The 18391-nt window shown below is 38.7% G+C and overlaps 1 protein-coding gene across 2 annotated transcripts in view; it reads right to left on the bottom strand.

Annotated features, from left to right (window-relative positions):
- Nucleotides 1–18391, bottom strand: part of PDE4B (phosphodiesterase 4B) — a 687840-nt gene that overhangs the window by 455626 nt on the left and 213823 nt on the right. The window contains exon 1 of one of the 2 annotated variants that reach the window (XM_056122177.1): nt 1180–1461. The exons of the other annotated variant lie outside the window; for it this stretch is intronic. Within the exon in view, the coding sequence (XP_055978152.1) occupies nt 1180–1415 (236 nt within the window). The 5' untranslated portion in view covers nt 1416–1461. Of the gene's footprint in view, nt 1–1179; nt 1462–18391 lie in introns of those variants that run through there. 2 annotated transcript variants of the gene reach the window in all.

An 18391-nucleotide genomic window follows, 5' to 3' on the forward strand; every position in this document is an offset into this window, starting at 1 on the left:
TAGTGTACCAACATTGGCAGGTTTCCTATTCTAGGGATAACCTGAATTTGCCAAAACATCGTACAGACAAATGTTGAGGTGAGTAGAAAACAGACTTCACCTAAACACTAATTTTCAAAAGACAAATCTCTTTGGTTCATTATGTTATGGCCTTCCAGTATAGATTCACAAAATCACTGTGTCAGAGACAGTTGTTTTTAAGAGACCCTATCTTCCTATTTTCCTTTACTGCCATGGTTCCTATTAAATAAACACTGTAGTCACATATAACCAATTTTAAAGGGAATCTTAATCTGAAAGAAAATATAGCCATCAAGGAGATCAGACATGGCCTGGCTTTTATAACCAAAGTTCATTTCATTTCTACTTTCCTTTTCCTTGCATTTCATTATAATGCTGATTTAATGAACCTACCAATTGTAGAGAATAAGTATTGTTAAAGTGGCACATTTAGTGCAACTCTAGAAGGTTCTATTTACTTGGCATTTTTATTTATTTATTTATTTACTTGGCATTCTAAAATTATCAATACTTGGCATTCTAAAATTATCAATTTATTTACTTGGCATTCTAAAATTATCAATACATTTCAAGTCACTTTTTTTTAAACCACAAGAGGCTCTTCAAGATAATAGCAATTTGAATCATAAATAAAATTAATGAACCACATAATTTTGGAAGTGCTAATTTAGTTTTCCTTTCCTGTAGGAGGAAAAGATAAAAAGTCAGTAAGTCAAAGCTCATTACTTTGTAACTACAAACATGGAGGGGAATACATTAAGTTCGACTTGATATAGTATCTTGAGAAACAAATTAGAAGATCCGAACACTTATTCTTATACCTCCAAATGCTATTTAAACACATCACCGAAACAACCAAAAACAAAGTCACCTATCACCACAATAGAGATTAAACCCCAAAATGACTATTTTAAAACTCCTTCCACAGCTAATTCACCTAGAATCAGTTAGACCTTTTGATAAAGCAGTCATTTCAGACTCTCAACTGGGGGAGGCTGATCATACCTGGAAACAGCTAATGGCACAATGACAATTTAACACACAGGGCACCGTGTATTCTTCAGTTCCCTGGGCATTTTACACTTGACCTCTGCATTTAGTTTCTAAATCACAGCTGGGTGCGCCAAACACTGTGGACACCTCCAAGTACCCTCTTACCATGTATGAGCCACAGTGAAGCGGCGACGCTGCCGGATGCTCTTATTCACCAGCAACTTTCTGAAAAAGCACGGTGAGTTCCTGGGAGAACTGCGTGGAGAAATTTTAGGAGACGTGGGTCTGTTTCCCGGTAGTCTCGGAAGCTCAAGTTCTAAATGCATTTGCTCCTTGAAAGTCTTGATGCAAACCTCAGATTCCGAAACAGTAAGTTCCTTGGAAGAATTTTTTGCAGTCATGTCTCAGATGAAGAACTACCTTTCTCCCTCCAAGACGAAACCGTCGCACATAGCCCAGGACCCGGCGGCAGGTGAGGAGACAGTTGCGAAGTCTGCAAACTATTTCCAGCAGCTCGGCAGCCGCGGGGAGCGCAGGAGCAGCATACTCAAAAGAACGGCAAGTGAGCCTGTCACAGGGAGCTTTATCAGCCTGCCTGTGCCTCTCGCTGCGCCAAAGTGCTTCCTATGTCAGTAGCCTCCTTGTGGATGAGGTTTGTCTGCAAGCTACACACTGACACTCACTGAATTCATTCAGCTGAATATATCAACTCATGAAATATTCATAAGGGCTTCTGATAAATCCTTTATGTGCGTTTAAAAAAAAAAAATCTTATCAAACCAGCTGGCTTCGCGACCGGAAAGTAAGCAAAACCTGATCCACTCGTTTCTGGTTCGACACAAAGGGAAGAGCAGAGTCTGGTCGGCATGTGAGATGTGCAAAGTCTTCATTCAGAATTCTCCTGCTATGTAAAGCACCCAACAGGGGCTCCGCCTACCAAATGCTTATTGGCCCCGGATTATTTAAACAATTGTTCTCCGCTTCCCCACAACAACCCTCCCCATGGATCAGCTTTGCACAAAATTGGGGAAACTGCTGGTCTCATCTGGGTGAAAATTGATTAAATCAGGGGCTGTCCAAAAGCCCAGCTGATGCAGCCTCCCGAATTTCATTTTTTAATGAAAGAGCTGTTTGATGAAGTTTTTTCTTCCTTTCCCTTTTTCAGAAGATCCCAAACCGCATCAATATTAAAAAAAAATTTTTTTTTAAATGTCAGCGAACAAGAAAACATTGGATTTGGTTCATCCCTCCAAGGAATTTAAAGTCTAATCTTGATTCCTATAAACAGTTCCCTTATTCTTCTGTGTAAGCTCAGTATTCAGGGATTGTCTAAAGGTGAAAAGTCACTTCTGAAAGCCAAGTTTCCCAGAACAAAACCAGGGGTAACTGGCAAAATGAAAACTTAAAATGCAAAGTCCACACTTTCGTGTGCAGGTCCAGGATATGATATCTTCTGGAGGCTGGAAGGTTATTTATCTGTTTCTGTATGTTATGTTCCCAAGAGCACACAAGGAGGGGTAGTCAGAAATGTCTCTAGTTCCAAAGCAGATCACCTTTGTCCTATCAACTGCTTCTGGGCCAGTCTCATCTCCCACAAACTTGACAGGAGCAAGGGACAGCCTTTTGTCCGGAGTGACATTCAAGGAATGATTCACAGTCAGACTTCAGACTTCAGGAGACAGACACATCACTTTCCTCTGAGGTGTGAGAACTTTCACTTTTAGAAAGTCACTCCCATATATCTTATACGCTGAGTGTCTAGAAGGCAGACAATGACCTTTGTGTGAAAGAGGCCCTCAGACCAACCCTTGAAGGAAAGGTTCAGTCACCCATAATAGAACGGGTATAAACTCGGCTTACAGATCTTATCTTAGAAAGCTATCACTAGTTTAATAGGAACTAAAAATAAACCATGGGCCAAAGTCAAGTCATGGGATTTGGGATTTAGAATGAAACCTAGTGATTACCTCGTTCAGCTCCTCATTTCAAATATTAGCAACAGATCAAGAGAACCTCAGAGAATTATCCAAAGTCTTGTCCAAAGCTAAAGGAGTTCTGAAACTGAAACCCAGGCCTTCAGATCTCCCACCGAAGGCTCTTTCGTGGTATGGAGGCAGAAGTCAAAAGAGTCCTTCTGTCTTTGTGCATTCTTTACGGATTTGTAGACATTTTCAGAGCTCATTTTAGAGTGGATTTTTAACAATATCATGGGAGCAAATACGGTTAGTGCAATTATTCATTTCATTTTGGAAACAAGGCAACACTTTCTTCCAATAATATGATTTAAAGGTGAGGCATGGCAATATCAGGTACAGCCAATATTTATTTTTTTTATTGAATCACTGTGATAGAGCATTACAAAATTGTTTATGATAGTCTTTCAGTCATATAGTGTTTCAACACCTATCCCTCCACCAGTGTAATTTCCCAGCACCTATGTCCCCAGTTTCCCTCCTACCCCTTCAAGCCACCCACCACCTCAGCTTGCTTATGTGACAGGTACCTCTCCTCTCTCTCTCTCTCTCTCTCTCTCTCTCTCTCTCTCTCTCTTTCTCTCTCTCTCTCTCTCTCATATTTTAGGCTTTATGTTTTGCTATACAGATGCTGAAAAGTAGTCATCTATATCCCTTTACCTGCTTTTAACACCCATTTCTTATCTAGAGTTATCATTTCTAGCTAGTATTGTCATAATGGACCCTTCTCTGTCTTAATACCCTCCATCTCCCATTCTGTTGACCAACCATCGACCAGTCATTGATCTCCTTACCTGTTTTTCCTGGTCTTGGATTTATTTTCATACTGTTTTGTTTTATACACAATATCCACAAATGAATGCAGTCATCTTATATCTGTCTCTCTCCTACTGACTCATTTCACTCAGCATTATACTCTCCAAAGCTATTCATTTATAGGCAAATTTCATGACTTCTCTTTTCCTTACATCTGTGTAGTATTCCATTGTGTAGATGTACCATAGTTTCTCTTTTCATCCTTCTTTCTGACACTCGGGTTGTTTCCAGATTCTGGCTATTGTGAATAGTGCTGTAATGAATGTAGGAGTGCAGATAGTGTTTCTCTGGTGTGTTTTTGGTGCCCCAGGATATATTCCCAGAAGTGGTATTGCTGGGTCGAATGGGAGCTCAATTTCTAGTTTTTTGAGGAATATTCATATTGTTTTCCAAAAAAGGCTGGACCAGTCGATATTCCCACCAGCAATGAATGAGGGTCCCTTTCTCCCCACATCCTCACCAGTACTGGTTGTTCTTGTTCTTTTGGATATGTGTCAGTCTCTGTGGTGTGAGATGATATCTCATTGTTGTTTTGATTTGCATATCCCTGATGATTAGTGATGAAGAGCATTTTCACGTGCCTTTTGGTCATTCCAATTTCTTCTTTGAGAAAGTTTCTGTTCATTCTTCTCCCCATTTTTTGATGAGGTTGGGCGTTTTTTTCTTGTAAAATTCTAAGAGTGCCTTGTATATCTTTGATATTAACCTCTTATCAAGTGGGTATGGGGTGAGTAGTTTTTCCAATTACACGGGCTGTCTTTGTATGTTGGTCACTGATTCTTTTGAGTTGTGGAAGCTTCTTAGTTTAATATAGTCCCATTTGTTAATATTTTATTCCACTTACTTGGTTAGCAGTATTTCATCTTTGAAGATGCCTTGAGTTTCAAGTCATGGAGGATTTTTTCCTATGTTTTCTTCCATGTACCTTATGAATTCAGATCTGATGTTGAAGTCTTTAATTCATTTTGATCTTAGTTCTGTGCATGGCATCAGATAGGGTCAGAGTTCATATATATTTGCAAATAGCCACTCTAAATATTGACAGCAATTATGGTTTGTGATACTGATGCTGAAGGTTAACATCTATATCCCTTTTCCTACTTTCAACACTCAGTTCTTATCCAGAGTGATTGTTTCTAACTAGTATCATCATAATGTACCCTCCTCTATCTTAACTACCCTTCATCTCCCAGACCAGTGACCACACAATTACTACCAATATTTAGAGTGGCTATTTGCAAATACATGTTTTGTCAGGCCAGAGATTTAGGTGTAGGGATTGAGGGTTTGGAGCTACCTAGGTATGTGGTGCTGAGGATCACCAGGACCACCCTATAGTGCTTGGGGGATTCCAGATCACATTCATTGATGCTCGGGGTACTATATAAGACTGGGGATTGAACTAGGTTCTTCCACATTCAAGGCATGCATTCCATCCCACCCCTCAACCTGGGTCTCTTGGTCACTTTTCTAGGTTGCCAAAAGATAATCAGCATTGTAGGGATTTCTTTCGACTTTAAATTATAGCAAAGTTCATAACAGATTTAGCTCTATATAAATCAGCATTAAAATAAAAAATGCTATTATAAACCTTCCTATAGAAGCAAAATGGTATCACTGCAATTATTTTCAAATTTTATTGTAAATATTTCTTTTTAATTTTTATGAGTAATATGTCTATACTTGCTGGTTTCTGATTATCAAAGTTTTAGCACATATTTTTCTACAGTGGAATGAAGAGGAAAACAGGTAGAGAATATAGAACCTGTGGATAGACGGGACAGCTCTACTGAGGGATGCCTGGCAGACAAGAAACTGTGCATATTTGAAGAGTGTAAAGTGGGTGGTGAGTATTGATGTTTGTGTCACTCAGGGAGTGGTGCTTACCCACCTGCCCCCTGTCTCTGAGGGTCCTTATGCCTCATCCCTCTCCCCTCCCCCTATATACCTCCCCACATTCCCAAGTAAGCATATCTCTGCCATCTGACATTGAATATTAATGTGTATTTTTCAGAATTTAGTATAAAAAGATAAATAGACTGGAGTGATAGCACAACGGGTAGGGCGTTTGCCTTGCACGCAGCCAACCCGGGTTCAATTCCTCCGTCCCTCTCAGAAAGGAAGCAAGCTACCCAGAGTATCCCGCTTGCATGGCAGAGCCTGGCAAGCTCCCCGGGGCATATTCAATATGCCAAACACAGTAACAAGAAGTCTCACAGTGGAGACATTACGAGTGTCCACTCAAGCAAATTGATGAACAACAGGACAATGCTACAGCGCTACACTGTAAATATAGGTAACATCATAGGTAACACTGCACTTTTTGCTTTACCAAATAGGAAAGCCATTGCCCCAGTAAAAGATGTTTTAATGATAAATAGGAGGAGTCCGAGGATAATCAATGGTGAAGAGAAGTAGACCTCTGGTGGTGTTGGAATTCTGTCTGCATGAAACTTGATCATCCGCTGTCTTGAAAAATCACAGTACCTCAAATAAAATGTATTTTTTAAAACTCAAAATCTTTTACAACAGATAAAAATACTTTGAGAATAATCCTAGAAAATAAAATTCTCAAATATAGAAAGTCTGTTAATATGGAAATTCTACCCAATTCTAGAAATAAATTTAAGAATATCAAAGGCGTTTACATACAAAAATTTAAAGATACGTAGATTATTTTAAAAATATGAATTTGTTACCTCTTAGAAAAGAAAACTGCATGTTTCAGGCAAGTTGATGAAAATTTGCTTCTCACATTAAAATGCCAAAAAAATCTAGACAGCCTATACTTGTGTGTGTGTGTATATATATATATATATATATATATATATATAACTTACTTGTTTTTCATTTTCTCTCTCTAAAATTTCTTCACAAAGCAAAAATAAGGTTTTAATTTTAACTTCAATAATACCAATTCTCATATTATCCCTGTTGGGGTGGAGAGACAGTATAGGGATTAAAGGGCTCATCCTGTATGTGGCCAACCCAAGTTCTATCCCCAGAACCATATACAGTCCCCCAAACAGCACCAAGAGGGATCCCTGAGCACAGAGCTAGTATATAAATAAGATTCCTGATAGCTACATTTAATCAAATAAAAAGAAGTCTATTATAATAAAATATCCTTAAATGATATGGAGAGTTCATAACCAACACCGTTTTATCTTTACATATTATAGACAAATCAAAAACACTAATTTTAAACTAAATTTAAAATAAAGACAAATAGTTAACATACAGCAGAATTACAGTGAAACCATAATGACATTGTTTAAAATATTTTTAAGACATTGTTATCAAATCATAACTTTGTAATTGAATTATTTTAAATGACAATAATTACATTTAATCTATATTTAATTGCCTTCAGACTTTAAAACTTAACCTGGAAATAATTTTGTCTGAACTGAGTGACTAAGTTATAATTAACTGTTGACACAACATAATTTTAAAGACACAAAACTGGAGATTCCAAGCAATAAAATGTTACAACTTGAACTCTGAACACAAAAATAGATACAGTTCATTTTTAATATGATTGGAAAGCTGTACTTCTGAGAAAACAATGCTTATTTAGAAGTTTCTTTTTGCAGAGAAATAGATTCAAGACTATCAATACAATTCACAGGTCTCAACTGCTATTTATTATATTTTTGTTCATTTCACTAAGCAGTTCTCTTTTTATAAACCAACACACCATTTGAGCATAATTATTCAGGTAAAGATAGACAAGTTCTTCCTTCAGACAAGACAGGGCAGTAATAAGTGAATATCAAATACCAGAAAGCGATTATACTTTTTTTTCAGCAAAATATCACACTCACTAAAATGGCAGCTTTTCCCAATTTCTCTATTTCAGTTCTATAACTAGAGAATTATTCTAATACTACTGTAAGAAATATAATATTCAACTGAGTGGGTATAGCATTCTAGCTACCTTAGGAAAAAACAACTAACTGAACACTTTAAGGAATTACAGAATTATAGAAAAGTACCTGATATTTATTGTATATCTCCTGGTTTCCAGATAGTGAATGTTGTATGCATTTTTAATATATTTTTTCCTTTATTTCTCATTACAAACAGATCAGTAAAGTGCTACTGAAATCCTTGTACCATTCCTATAATATTAAGCTGCAAGTTCCTTTAAGGGCTGCACTAAGCCTTATTTATTTCTAGAAAGTAGAACAGAATCTGGCAAGAATAAACAATAAAAATTTGTAGATTGAATGCATATTATTTTTCTATTTTCAGAAAAAAATGGCATACTCTTTAAAGAAGATGAAGCAATAATCAAACCTATGTGCACTCACTCCAATAACAAGAAAAGTTTTGTTTTTGTTTTTTTGCTTTTTGGGTCACACCTGGCGATACACAGGGGTTACTCCTGGCTCCGCACTCAGGAGTTACTCCTGGCGGTGCTCAGGGGACCATATGGGATGCTGGGAATCAAACTCGGGTCGGCTATGTGCAAGGCAAACGCCCTACGTGCTATGCTATCACTTCAGCCCCAACAAAAGTTTATTTTTATGTAAAGGTAAAGCTACCCCAGTGTAATAGGAAAACTTATGCCATGAGTCAGGAAAGGGAATGCATCCCCCAAGAGTGATCTACTTAGTGCTCCCAAGAGTGATCTACTTAGTCAATTAAAATCTGTCTTCATAGAGTCATTGATAATACAGTGGGTAGGGGGTTAGCCTTGCATCATGTGGCTGATCTGAGTTTGATCACATGGACCCCCTACGTCCTTCCAGGAGTGATCCTTGAGCATAGAGCTATGAGTAAGCCCTGAGCACCACTAGGTGTGCCTAATAATAATAACAATATAGATGCTGGTCACGTAATGAGATTACGTAATGAGATAATAATATATGAAATAATAAATGAGATTACGTAATGAGATAATAATAACAATATAGATGTTGGTCACGTAATGAGATTTAAAGATTTAAAGACGACCCTGGACTAGAGCGGTTACCGACTGGATTCCACGGGATGTCAAAAGACCGCGTGGCCGCCCACCTTCCAGATGGTCAGACTTCTTCGTCAAGATCATGAACGATCGGTTTGAGGCCCTTCATGTTCCCGGAGCGAACAGATGCCATTGGGCTACACTAGCACGCGACAGGGACAAATGGAGACGTTACTGGCGCCCGCTCGAGCAAATCGACGACTAACGGGAAGTTAAGTGATTAAGTGAGTGATGCACTGTAACACTGCACTGTCCTGCCGTTGTTCATCGATTTGCTGGAGTGGGCCCAGTAATGTCTCCATTGTGAGACTTGTTGTTACTGTGTTTGGCATATCAAATACGTCACGGGTAGCTTGCCAGGCTCTGCCGTGCAGGCAAGATACTCTCAGTAGCTTGCCGGGCTCTCCGAGAGGGATGGAGGAATCGAACCCGGCTCAGCTGAGCTGGCCGCAAACACCCTACTGCTATGCTATTGCTCCAGCCCAATAAAATAGATGAACATTTTTAAAAGTCTCTCTTCTCAAGTACTAAATTCCTGGAATCTGAGGCTATTTAACATTTTGTCTTTGTAAGGTTTAAATGATTCTTTATAAGATTTCCTTTCTTCTATCTGACATTAATTCTTCATCCTTAGTAAAGTGGAGCTCCTGAATCCTAGGAAGATAATGGAAGCTTGTACTCAACTTACTTTGATACTTGAGCATGATGCAGAAAAGTCTGTCAGTATAACCTTGTGTCATAGCCAGAGAAAAAAGTGAAAGCCCTGTGATGCTCTCAAAGGTCCTTGCTGAGTCTAATCTTGCCCTGGTTTTCCCTCATTGACTTCCTTTCTGCTCACTAAGTCATGAAAGTTTCTTATCCCTCAGATATCTGCATGACTTGTTGCCTCAATTTCTTGTAAGGTTTCTCAAAATAACATTCACTTGATTACCCTAATTACTTTATTTATTTCCCCCATTCTGCTTTCTTTTTTTCATCATAGGACTTGCCATCATATAAAACAATAATCATAAGTATTTGGTTTTCATCTGATTACACTCTGTGGACTGTAAGTTTCACCAGGGAAGAGACTTTATTTATCTTATATCCCCCAAATGTGCATGCCATTTATTAGAGATTTGCAAAAATGTTTGTTGAGTGAATAAATGAAAGATTGTTTCAGTGCAGATTAAGATGAAGGCCTCAGACAAAACAGAGTTAAACTGGGTTAGAGAGTTGGTACAGGAATTTGTTTCAATTCCGGGCACCCTACATGGTTCCCCGAGCACTTCCAGATGTGATACCATAGCACACATGTATGAGCCCCAAGCACAGTTGTGGGTGGGGCCAGAAATAAAAACAAAAGAGAAAACAATGGCTGAAATTGGGCCAAAGATCAATATTTAACAGACAACTCGCCTTGTCCCAAAATCTAAGGACAAAGATCACTTATACTTAGTTCACAGTTCTTCAAGAGTCTAAGCTTCACATTGTTTAGATTTTTAGATAAGCTGGAGTCTCAGGGGACCAGCCCATGAGAGGATTCATCCATTCATTCATTCATCATCCTGTTAATCATCGATTGCCTCGAGCAGGCCCCAGTAACGTCTCTTTCATCCTAGCCTTGAGATTATATTCAAGGCTTTTTAGGAGAATGAGACCCATCATTGTTACTGGTATTTGGCATATTTGGTGCGCCACGGGGAGTTTGCCAGACTCTGCCCTGTGGGCAGGCTACATTCGATAGCCTGCAAGTTTGTCCAGAGTAGGAATGAGATAATGAGATATCATAAAAAGATGTTCAGATAAGATGTCGAGCGGGAGCTGCATTTTGTAGTCTCTGAGTCTTGGCCGCTGATGGGATTACACGGCGCCCGGGGGCCAGGTGGTGGGTGTGACCCCCGCCTACTGGAATTTGGAGGATCTGGGTGGAGGATGCTCGACTCCAATTCGAGTAGGCTTGGAGATCTCGGCCCCGGAACCCGCGTGGCTTTGTCCCTCTGCCAGTACCTTCATGTGTGCGGAGAGTGGTCTCAGCATGGTGGTGGCTGGTCCTGGAGGTCTTCGGCTGCCGGAGCCCCGGTCGGGGCGGGGAGGAAAGCTCGACCCGCTCCCCTCCAAGGGACCCCAGCAAGGAACAGCCAGGCGCAGGGGCAAGACTCAAAGACTACAAAATGCAGCTCCCGGACGAGACCAGTGCAGTCAGTCTCCTGCCCCTGCGCCTGGCTGTTCCTCGCCGGGGTCCCTTGGAGGGGAGCGGGTTGAGCTTTCCTCCCCGCCCCGACCAGGGCTACGGCAGCCGAAGACCTCCAGGACCAGCCACCACCATGCTGAGACCACTCTCCGCACACATGAAGGTACTGGCAGAGGGACAAAGCCACGCGGGTTCCGGGGCCGAGATCTCCAAGCCTACTCGAATTGGAGTCGAGCATCCTCCACCCAGATCCTCCAAATTCCAGTAGGCGGGGGTCACACCCACCACCTGGCCCCCGGGCGCCGTGTAATCCCATCATGAGAGGATGATGCTATTCTTTCTGGAACCCAGTGGGTGCAGACCACCATTTCTCCCTCATGTAAAAAACATTCATAAATAACTATGAATTACAAAGTCATTTATGATTTAGTTTCGAGTTATTCATGCTTCAGTTTGAAGTTATTCATGATGTGGCTTCAGGTGTACAATGTTTCAACACCAATGCCTTCACTAGTCTCACTTCTACAAACCCCTCCTTGTGATGGCCTAGACAAAATGGCTGCTTGGAGGAGTTGCTATTTTTCAACTGGAAGGCAAAATTATTGATAAAAAAGTTCTTCCTGGACAGTTACTGTCTCTATTTGATTGGCCCTGGGGTAACAGAGAAACTGAACCTTTCACAATTACAAAACCACCTCTCTCAAACTGGAGGAAGAGCTAGGAAGTTATTGAGTAGCAGTAAGGCTTTCACAATATTGTTTGTTCTTTTATGTGGTTTTCCCTGGCTCAAACTATCCTTCTCTACTCTCTCTGCCAAGAATACACCATCTCTCTGTATTGCTTAATTCAAATAAAGGCTCTTTGGTGGGATCTTCCCTACCACCCTTGGCAGTCAGCCATTCATCCCATATTCTCACCAGCACTGGTTTCATTTCTCAGAATGTTCACTGCCCTACGTATATTCATTTGTCTCTGACTTCAACTAACCTAGGTGCTCCCTGGGGCCAGGGACTTTGCATGAATTCTTTTTTTAAAGTAATTTTTAATTGAGATTCTGCGGTTGTCAGTGGTATTGATTGATAATGGTTTTTCATGCACGTAATTCCAACACCACACCCATTTCCAATGTAGCCCTTCCCTTTCTCAAGTACTCAAGCAACCTGCCCTCCCCACACCTCCAAATTCAATTGTGGGGATCTGTTATCCCATTCCCTTTTGTCTTTGGATCTTTGTTGCTAACATGCTGTGTATCTTTACATTCCACTTATGAAAGAGATCATTCTGTATCTGTCCCTTTTCTTCTGACTTCCTTTACTCAGCATGATATCCTTCTGTTCCACCCATACTGCTGCAAATTGCATGATTTTGTTCTTTCTTGGAGTTGTATGACATTTCACTGTGTATATATATTCTTTATATATACTCCATCTTTATAAATCCAGACCCTAATATTGCATTTTGGCTGATTAATATTCAGTAATTGAAAAACATGAATCAAAAATGACGTCAGCATCCCAAATCCTGTTAGCCTCCAAGTTTTTTTCTATGTTCTTGAGAGCTAAACTAGTGCATATTTTAATTTTTTTGTACTTCAGTTTAGCAAGATTTCCAAAATGAAGGTCCTAAATCCTATTTGCTTAATTATGTTTACCATTTTAATTAGCATTTCTTTGTTCTTTAAAGAATAATATTATTCATCTTCTCACTACAGCCTAAAGCAGAAGACCTCAGTGTTACAACCACTATTCATTAAGATGCACAGGTAAGACAGGCTTACTAGGTCCTCTCCCTGCACTGTGTTCTGGTTTCAGCAGAGTAATTAGGTGTTTCTTTGAGGAGGCACTTTCTGTGAAGGTAAATTACATAGATAAAAATACTAAGGAAGTTCTTCTCTTTGTTTCAGAGGTCATTGTTAACATTGGGATATATTAGCAAGGATGATTCAGACACCTCAATGCAATAGAAAAACTGTGCTCATGGTAGGTGTTTTAAAACTGCATTAAAAAGAGGTATTCAAGTTCCCAATGATAATACTAACCTGTCAGCAAATTACCTAAAAGGGTGATTTCAAGTGAATAGGATAATAGGAACATATATGTTAGAAACAAAGGCACATTGAGGAAAACCTCTTTTCTTGAAAATGAGATTTTATCTTTTCATTATTTTCAACCTTGTCAGCAGTCTGCTGGGATTTATATAAGAAAAACTGGTATAGTCTTAATCTACTGTTAGAAATTGAAATGTAAATAATTATCTCTGTAAAACCAATTAACTATGATAGCACAGAGATCATAGAAAGAGTACTGCACACATGAAAAATAAGTCAAAATTCAGTTACTCCTAAAAAGAGGTTAGTGTTTAGGGATGCATTTTCTGTTTAAGTTTGCATGCTGTTTTATAAGAAACTGGGATGGAGCGATAGCACAGCAGGTAGGGCGTTTGCCTTGCACACAGCCAATCTGGGTTCAATTCCTCTGCCCCTCTCAAAAAGCCTGGCAAACTACTGAGAGTATCCCGGCCACACGGCGAGCCTGGCAAGATCCCCATGATGTACTCGATATGCCAAAAATAGTAACAACAAGTCTCACAATGGAGACATTACTGGTGCCTGCTCAAGCAAATCGATGAACAACGGGAGGACAAGTGCTACTGTGCTTTATAGAAATCATATTTTAGAAGTTAATATTTTGATAGTATGAATCTGAGAATAGCACAGACTACAACTCAATACAGAAAGCACTGCCCTTTTTTTTTTGGATGCGCGTGGCGGCAAGATGACGGTGCAGATTTCCAAGAAGAGAAAGTTTGTAGCTGATGGCAATAGAGAAAAAGATTCCAAAATATTAGTGGGTTCAACTAAAATCAATTTACTTAATTTCAAGGTTTGTTCACTCACTACATAGTCTGTTCATGTTAATTCCGTTTGAATTGAAAATTTTTAAAAATTCAATAACAACAACTATACTGGTTTTTGAATTATAGTGAAGAAATGAGAACTTCTTTCTCAAGAACTGGATAAAGTTCCAGAATAAAGAAAGGAACTCAAGGGGCCAGAGTGATAGAACAGCAGGTAGGATGTTTGCCTTGTTGACTCAGGTTGGATGCCTGGCATATGGTCCCCCAAGCACCACCAGGACTAATTCATGAGTGCAGAGCCAGGAAAGTGACCCCTGAGAAGACCCAAAAAAAGAAAAAGAAAAAGAAAGAAACTCAAGATTTACATGATAAAAGTATTTGTATACTCACAACTCCAATATTAACCAAAATTCAACAAATGAATGCAGTATGCTCAGCTTTCTAGCAAAGACTTTTAATAAAATATAAATATTTGTAAAGATCCCTTAGTTACTCTTTTGTCTCTTCTGTTAAATTTTAATTTTATCATATTGACCCTTCTTAGTGCATTATTACATGAAACAATATATAACATGGATTTATGTATATAGACACAATCAGAATAAGAAACAGGTCCATGATCCCCTAAAATTCTTTTGCATTCTATCCTTATAGCCATGACTTCCTCCCAACCCTATATTCCTAGATCTCCCCAAGTTATTCTCCATAGGTACAGTTTTTTCTTTTTAAAATAAAATATACAATAAATGTAAAGAAAATATATAATGCCATAAATAAAATTATATAGTTCTCAATAATTTGAGATCAACTTGTTCTTCTAAGCTAAATGTCATTGGTTTAGTCAAGAGGTTAGATTTATTAATAGTACATTTCTTTTTAGTACTGAAAGTATTCCATTATATGGATGCAACACAATTTATTAATTCATTCATGCACCGAAGGAACTTTGGGCTGTTTCTTGGTTGAGGCATTATAAATAGAACTGTTATAAATATCTGTGTTGATCTTTCTGAAAATATGTGCTATGCTACCATTCCGCTCTGAAAAATAAATAAGAATAGGACTACTATCAAATGGTAGATGTATGTTCATCTTTTGTTTGTTTTTTTTTCTTTTCATTTGGAGACCACACCCTTGACAGTGCTCAGGGACCATATGTGGTGTGGAGGGTCCCAACCCAAAGTTGTTCATATGCAAGGCAAGTGCCTTAACCCCTATACTGTCTCTTCCATTCTATGTGATTATCCTTATAGCAAAATATTCATCAGTTCTCCCAGAATAATTACATCATTTCACATATCTTTTCGAACTCAAGTTTCAGTTAATCCACAGACCCAAAAAACCTTCTTGTTTTCATCATTTCATAATCTCAGCCATTCTAAATAGAAGGGAGTGGCATGTTATTTTCTTATGATGTATTTCCTCATGGGAGTACTTTGTTAACTTTTCTCATGACCAATATTGATTAACTTCTCATGGGTTTATTTGCCATTTGAAGATTCTCTTTCGTAAAGAGTTTAAGTATCTAGGGCTGGAGCAATAGCACAGCAGGTAGGGCGTTTGCTTTGCACGCAACTGACCCGGGTTCAATTCCCAGCATCCCATATGGTCCCCCGAGCACCACCAGGAGTAATTCCTGAGTGCAGAACCAGGAGTAACCCCTGTGCACTGCCAGGTGTGACTTTAAAAAAAGCAAAAGAAAAAGGAAAAAAAAAGAGTTTAAGGATCTCAAAAATTTGAAAAAGATTGCGTTTTTTCTTCTCTAACAATTGAGTCTTATTCCTCAATCTTGCCATTAACACTTACTTTAGAGACTTCTCCAACAGCTGAACTATACATTCTTCCCAAAAGGTAAAATCATTTCAATAGGTTAAAAAAAATAGAATGTGGTCACATACCTCTTACCTGGAGCTAGAAAATTTATAGAATGACTTCAGTTAACAAATGAGAAATTTTCACATGAACCTTATAGATATTTTAACCCATTTTAAATCTTTATACCTATTACTTTATCCATACCCTTCTCAAGACTTTCAATGTTTATTATTATCTTTTATTTCAGGGAGAGAGGACACACACTGCAATACTCAGGGCTTACTCCAGGCTCTGTGTTCACAGTTTATTCCTGGTGGACTGGGAGGACCATATGGGGTACAGGGATTGAACTTGGCCAGAAAACTTATATGCAAGACAAACATCCCACCTGCTCTTCTATTGCTCCAGAGCCTATATGCTAGTTCTTTAACTCTACTGTTTCTTTGCTTTGCCAGGACTGGTATGTATCCTGGACTAGCCAGTCATTTCCTCATTATTAATTTAAGCTCATTATTAATTTAATTAGTCCTGCACTGGTATGTTGTGCCATTACTGAGTAACAGAATGTTTTATTCATTTATATCAATAAATGGCTGGAGTGATAGCACAGTGGGTAGGGCGTTTGCCTTGCACACAGCCAACATGGCTGACCCGAGTTCGATTCCTCTGCCTTCTCAGAGAGCCCAGCAAGCTACCGAGAGTATCTCGCCCGTATGACAAAGCTGGCAAGCTACCCGTGACGTATTCTATATGCCAAACACAGTAATAAGTTTCACAATGTTACTGGGCCTGCTCAAGCAAAAATCGATGAACAATGGGAGGACAGTGACAGTGATATCAAAAAAAAGAAGAGCCCACAAGAAACCATTCTAAGTGACTTCCAATGTTTCTCTTATTCTAGTGACTTTCCCTTTCTGCCATTGCCAGGTGTAGCACCATGAACAGTTGTAAAAAAAAAAAAAAAAACCTGATATTTCAATGAACTCTTTGTCTTTTTCTATATTCAGTGAGCTCACACATTATTCCAAGATATGCATGCATACTGAAAATGTATCATGTGCCAATAATATGATCTTTCATTTTTTGGTAAACCTGGATTAAGACTTTTATCTGTTATAAACAGAAAACTGTAATTATGAAAAGGTTGGTGTGATTCTCTATGTTCCAATAAATTTTCAATGATTTTCAAGTGACTTTTGTTTTCCAATTCTGAATCTTTATTCTCTATATAATCAACATGTCTATAGTAACATATGCATTTACTATTAGAGAAAGTTTCAGCATAAGCAGAATTATGATTTTTCTTTGTATTTGGGAAGTAAAGACTATAATTTATTCTTTATAAGTTGACCTCTTTACTAAAATTGTTGCACAAGTGAAGTGTTCTATGCATGCCAAATGAAACAACCCAGCAATATGAATTGACAGTCTCTGTTCACTTACTGGTTTTAGTTCAATTTCAGATCTTAGTCAGATACTGTGCTAGTCTGGGGAATTGCAATGAATAAGCTAGACCTATTATCTGCCCCCATGTTATTCAATGACACAACTATCCAGTTTAATTCTAATCATAATTCTAAATTTATCTCCTTATTCACCTGATCACCCTTTGAAGAGGATCAAAACCAGGCTCTTTTCTGTTTCCCTCAATTCTTGGCTTTTCTCTATTTTATAGAGAACTGTCCTCAGCATGAATGTTCTATGAGATAAAATAATGAGGTATTCTGGGCCAGGATCTTCTGAGTTCTGATTCTCTTAGTCTATCCTGACAAAGCACAGACCTAATCTTTGCTGATAATTTAGCCTGTAGTTTTTTTTCTATATTGAGTATAGACCATTGATTCAGTACTCCATCCCAACCAAAATAAACAAGCAAGAAAACCAAAGCTTTGCCTCATCTTTCCTTGAATATTAACTGGGATATGTGAGATTCTGTCCAAGTTTAATAGAAAATGGCAAGTAATTTTTCCTTCTATTAAACCCAAATCTGACTCCCAGGAGTGTTCTCCCTGTGCTTCTACTTGTGTCAACTGGCATAATAGTTAGTGAGTCATCTGAGAGGCCTTCAAACATATCACCTCTGTGACTAATTTTATTACTATCATAGAGAACTATTGCTCTTTCAAACCATTCTGTATCAAACACAGATTAGATAACTTTGGAGAACACATTGGCCCTCAGACATATATAACAGAATAAAAGCAAGGATATTTCCTTGCTAGGGCTGCCATAACAAAATCTCACAGGGTAAGTGGTTTAAATAGAAATTTATCACCTCATAGTTCTCAGGGCAAAAGTACAACATGACTGTGTCAGCAGGGTTAGTTTCCTCTGAAAGCTGTCAAGGAAGAATCTGCTGAGAGTCACTCCCCCTGGCTTGTGGCTTTCTCCCTCTACTTCACAACACCTCTCCTCCATAGATTTCTCTATATTCCAATTTTCCCTTTTTATAAGAATACCTGTTCCAAGCTCCGGGTAAGTCTCATGATGGAGACGTTACTGGGTCCGCTCGAGCAAATCGATGAACAACGGGAGGACCGTGACCCTGATAAGAATACCAGTCCCTTAGAATTAGAATACACCTTCATGCCCTTATTTTAACTTGATCCTCTCTTTAAAGATCCTCCATCCAACTAAGGTCACATTCTGGGATGTTGGAGGCTAGGTTTTCAAAATACAAATAGTGGCTCGGTACATAAATCAACCCATAATTTATTGTCATCTTGTTCCTCAAAACCTATACCATTTTAACATGTAAAATTCATTCAC

This window comes from Sorex fumeus, unplaced genomic scaffold, assembly GCF_029834395.1.
Source record: "Sorex fumeus unplaced genomic scaffold, SorFum_2.1 ptg000045l, whole genome shotgun sequence".
NCBI lineage: Eukaryota > Metazoa > Chordata > Mammalia > Eulipotyphla > Soricidae > Sorex > Sorex fumeus.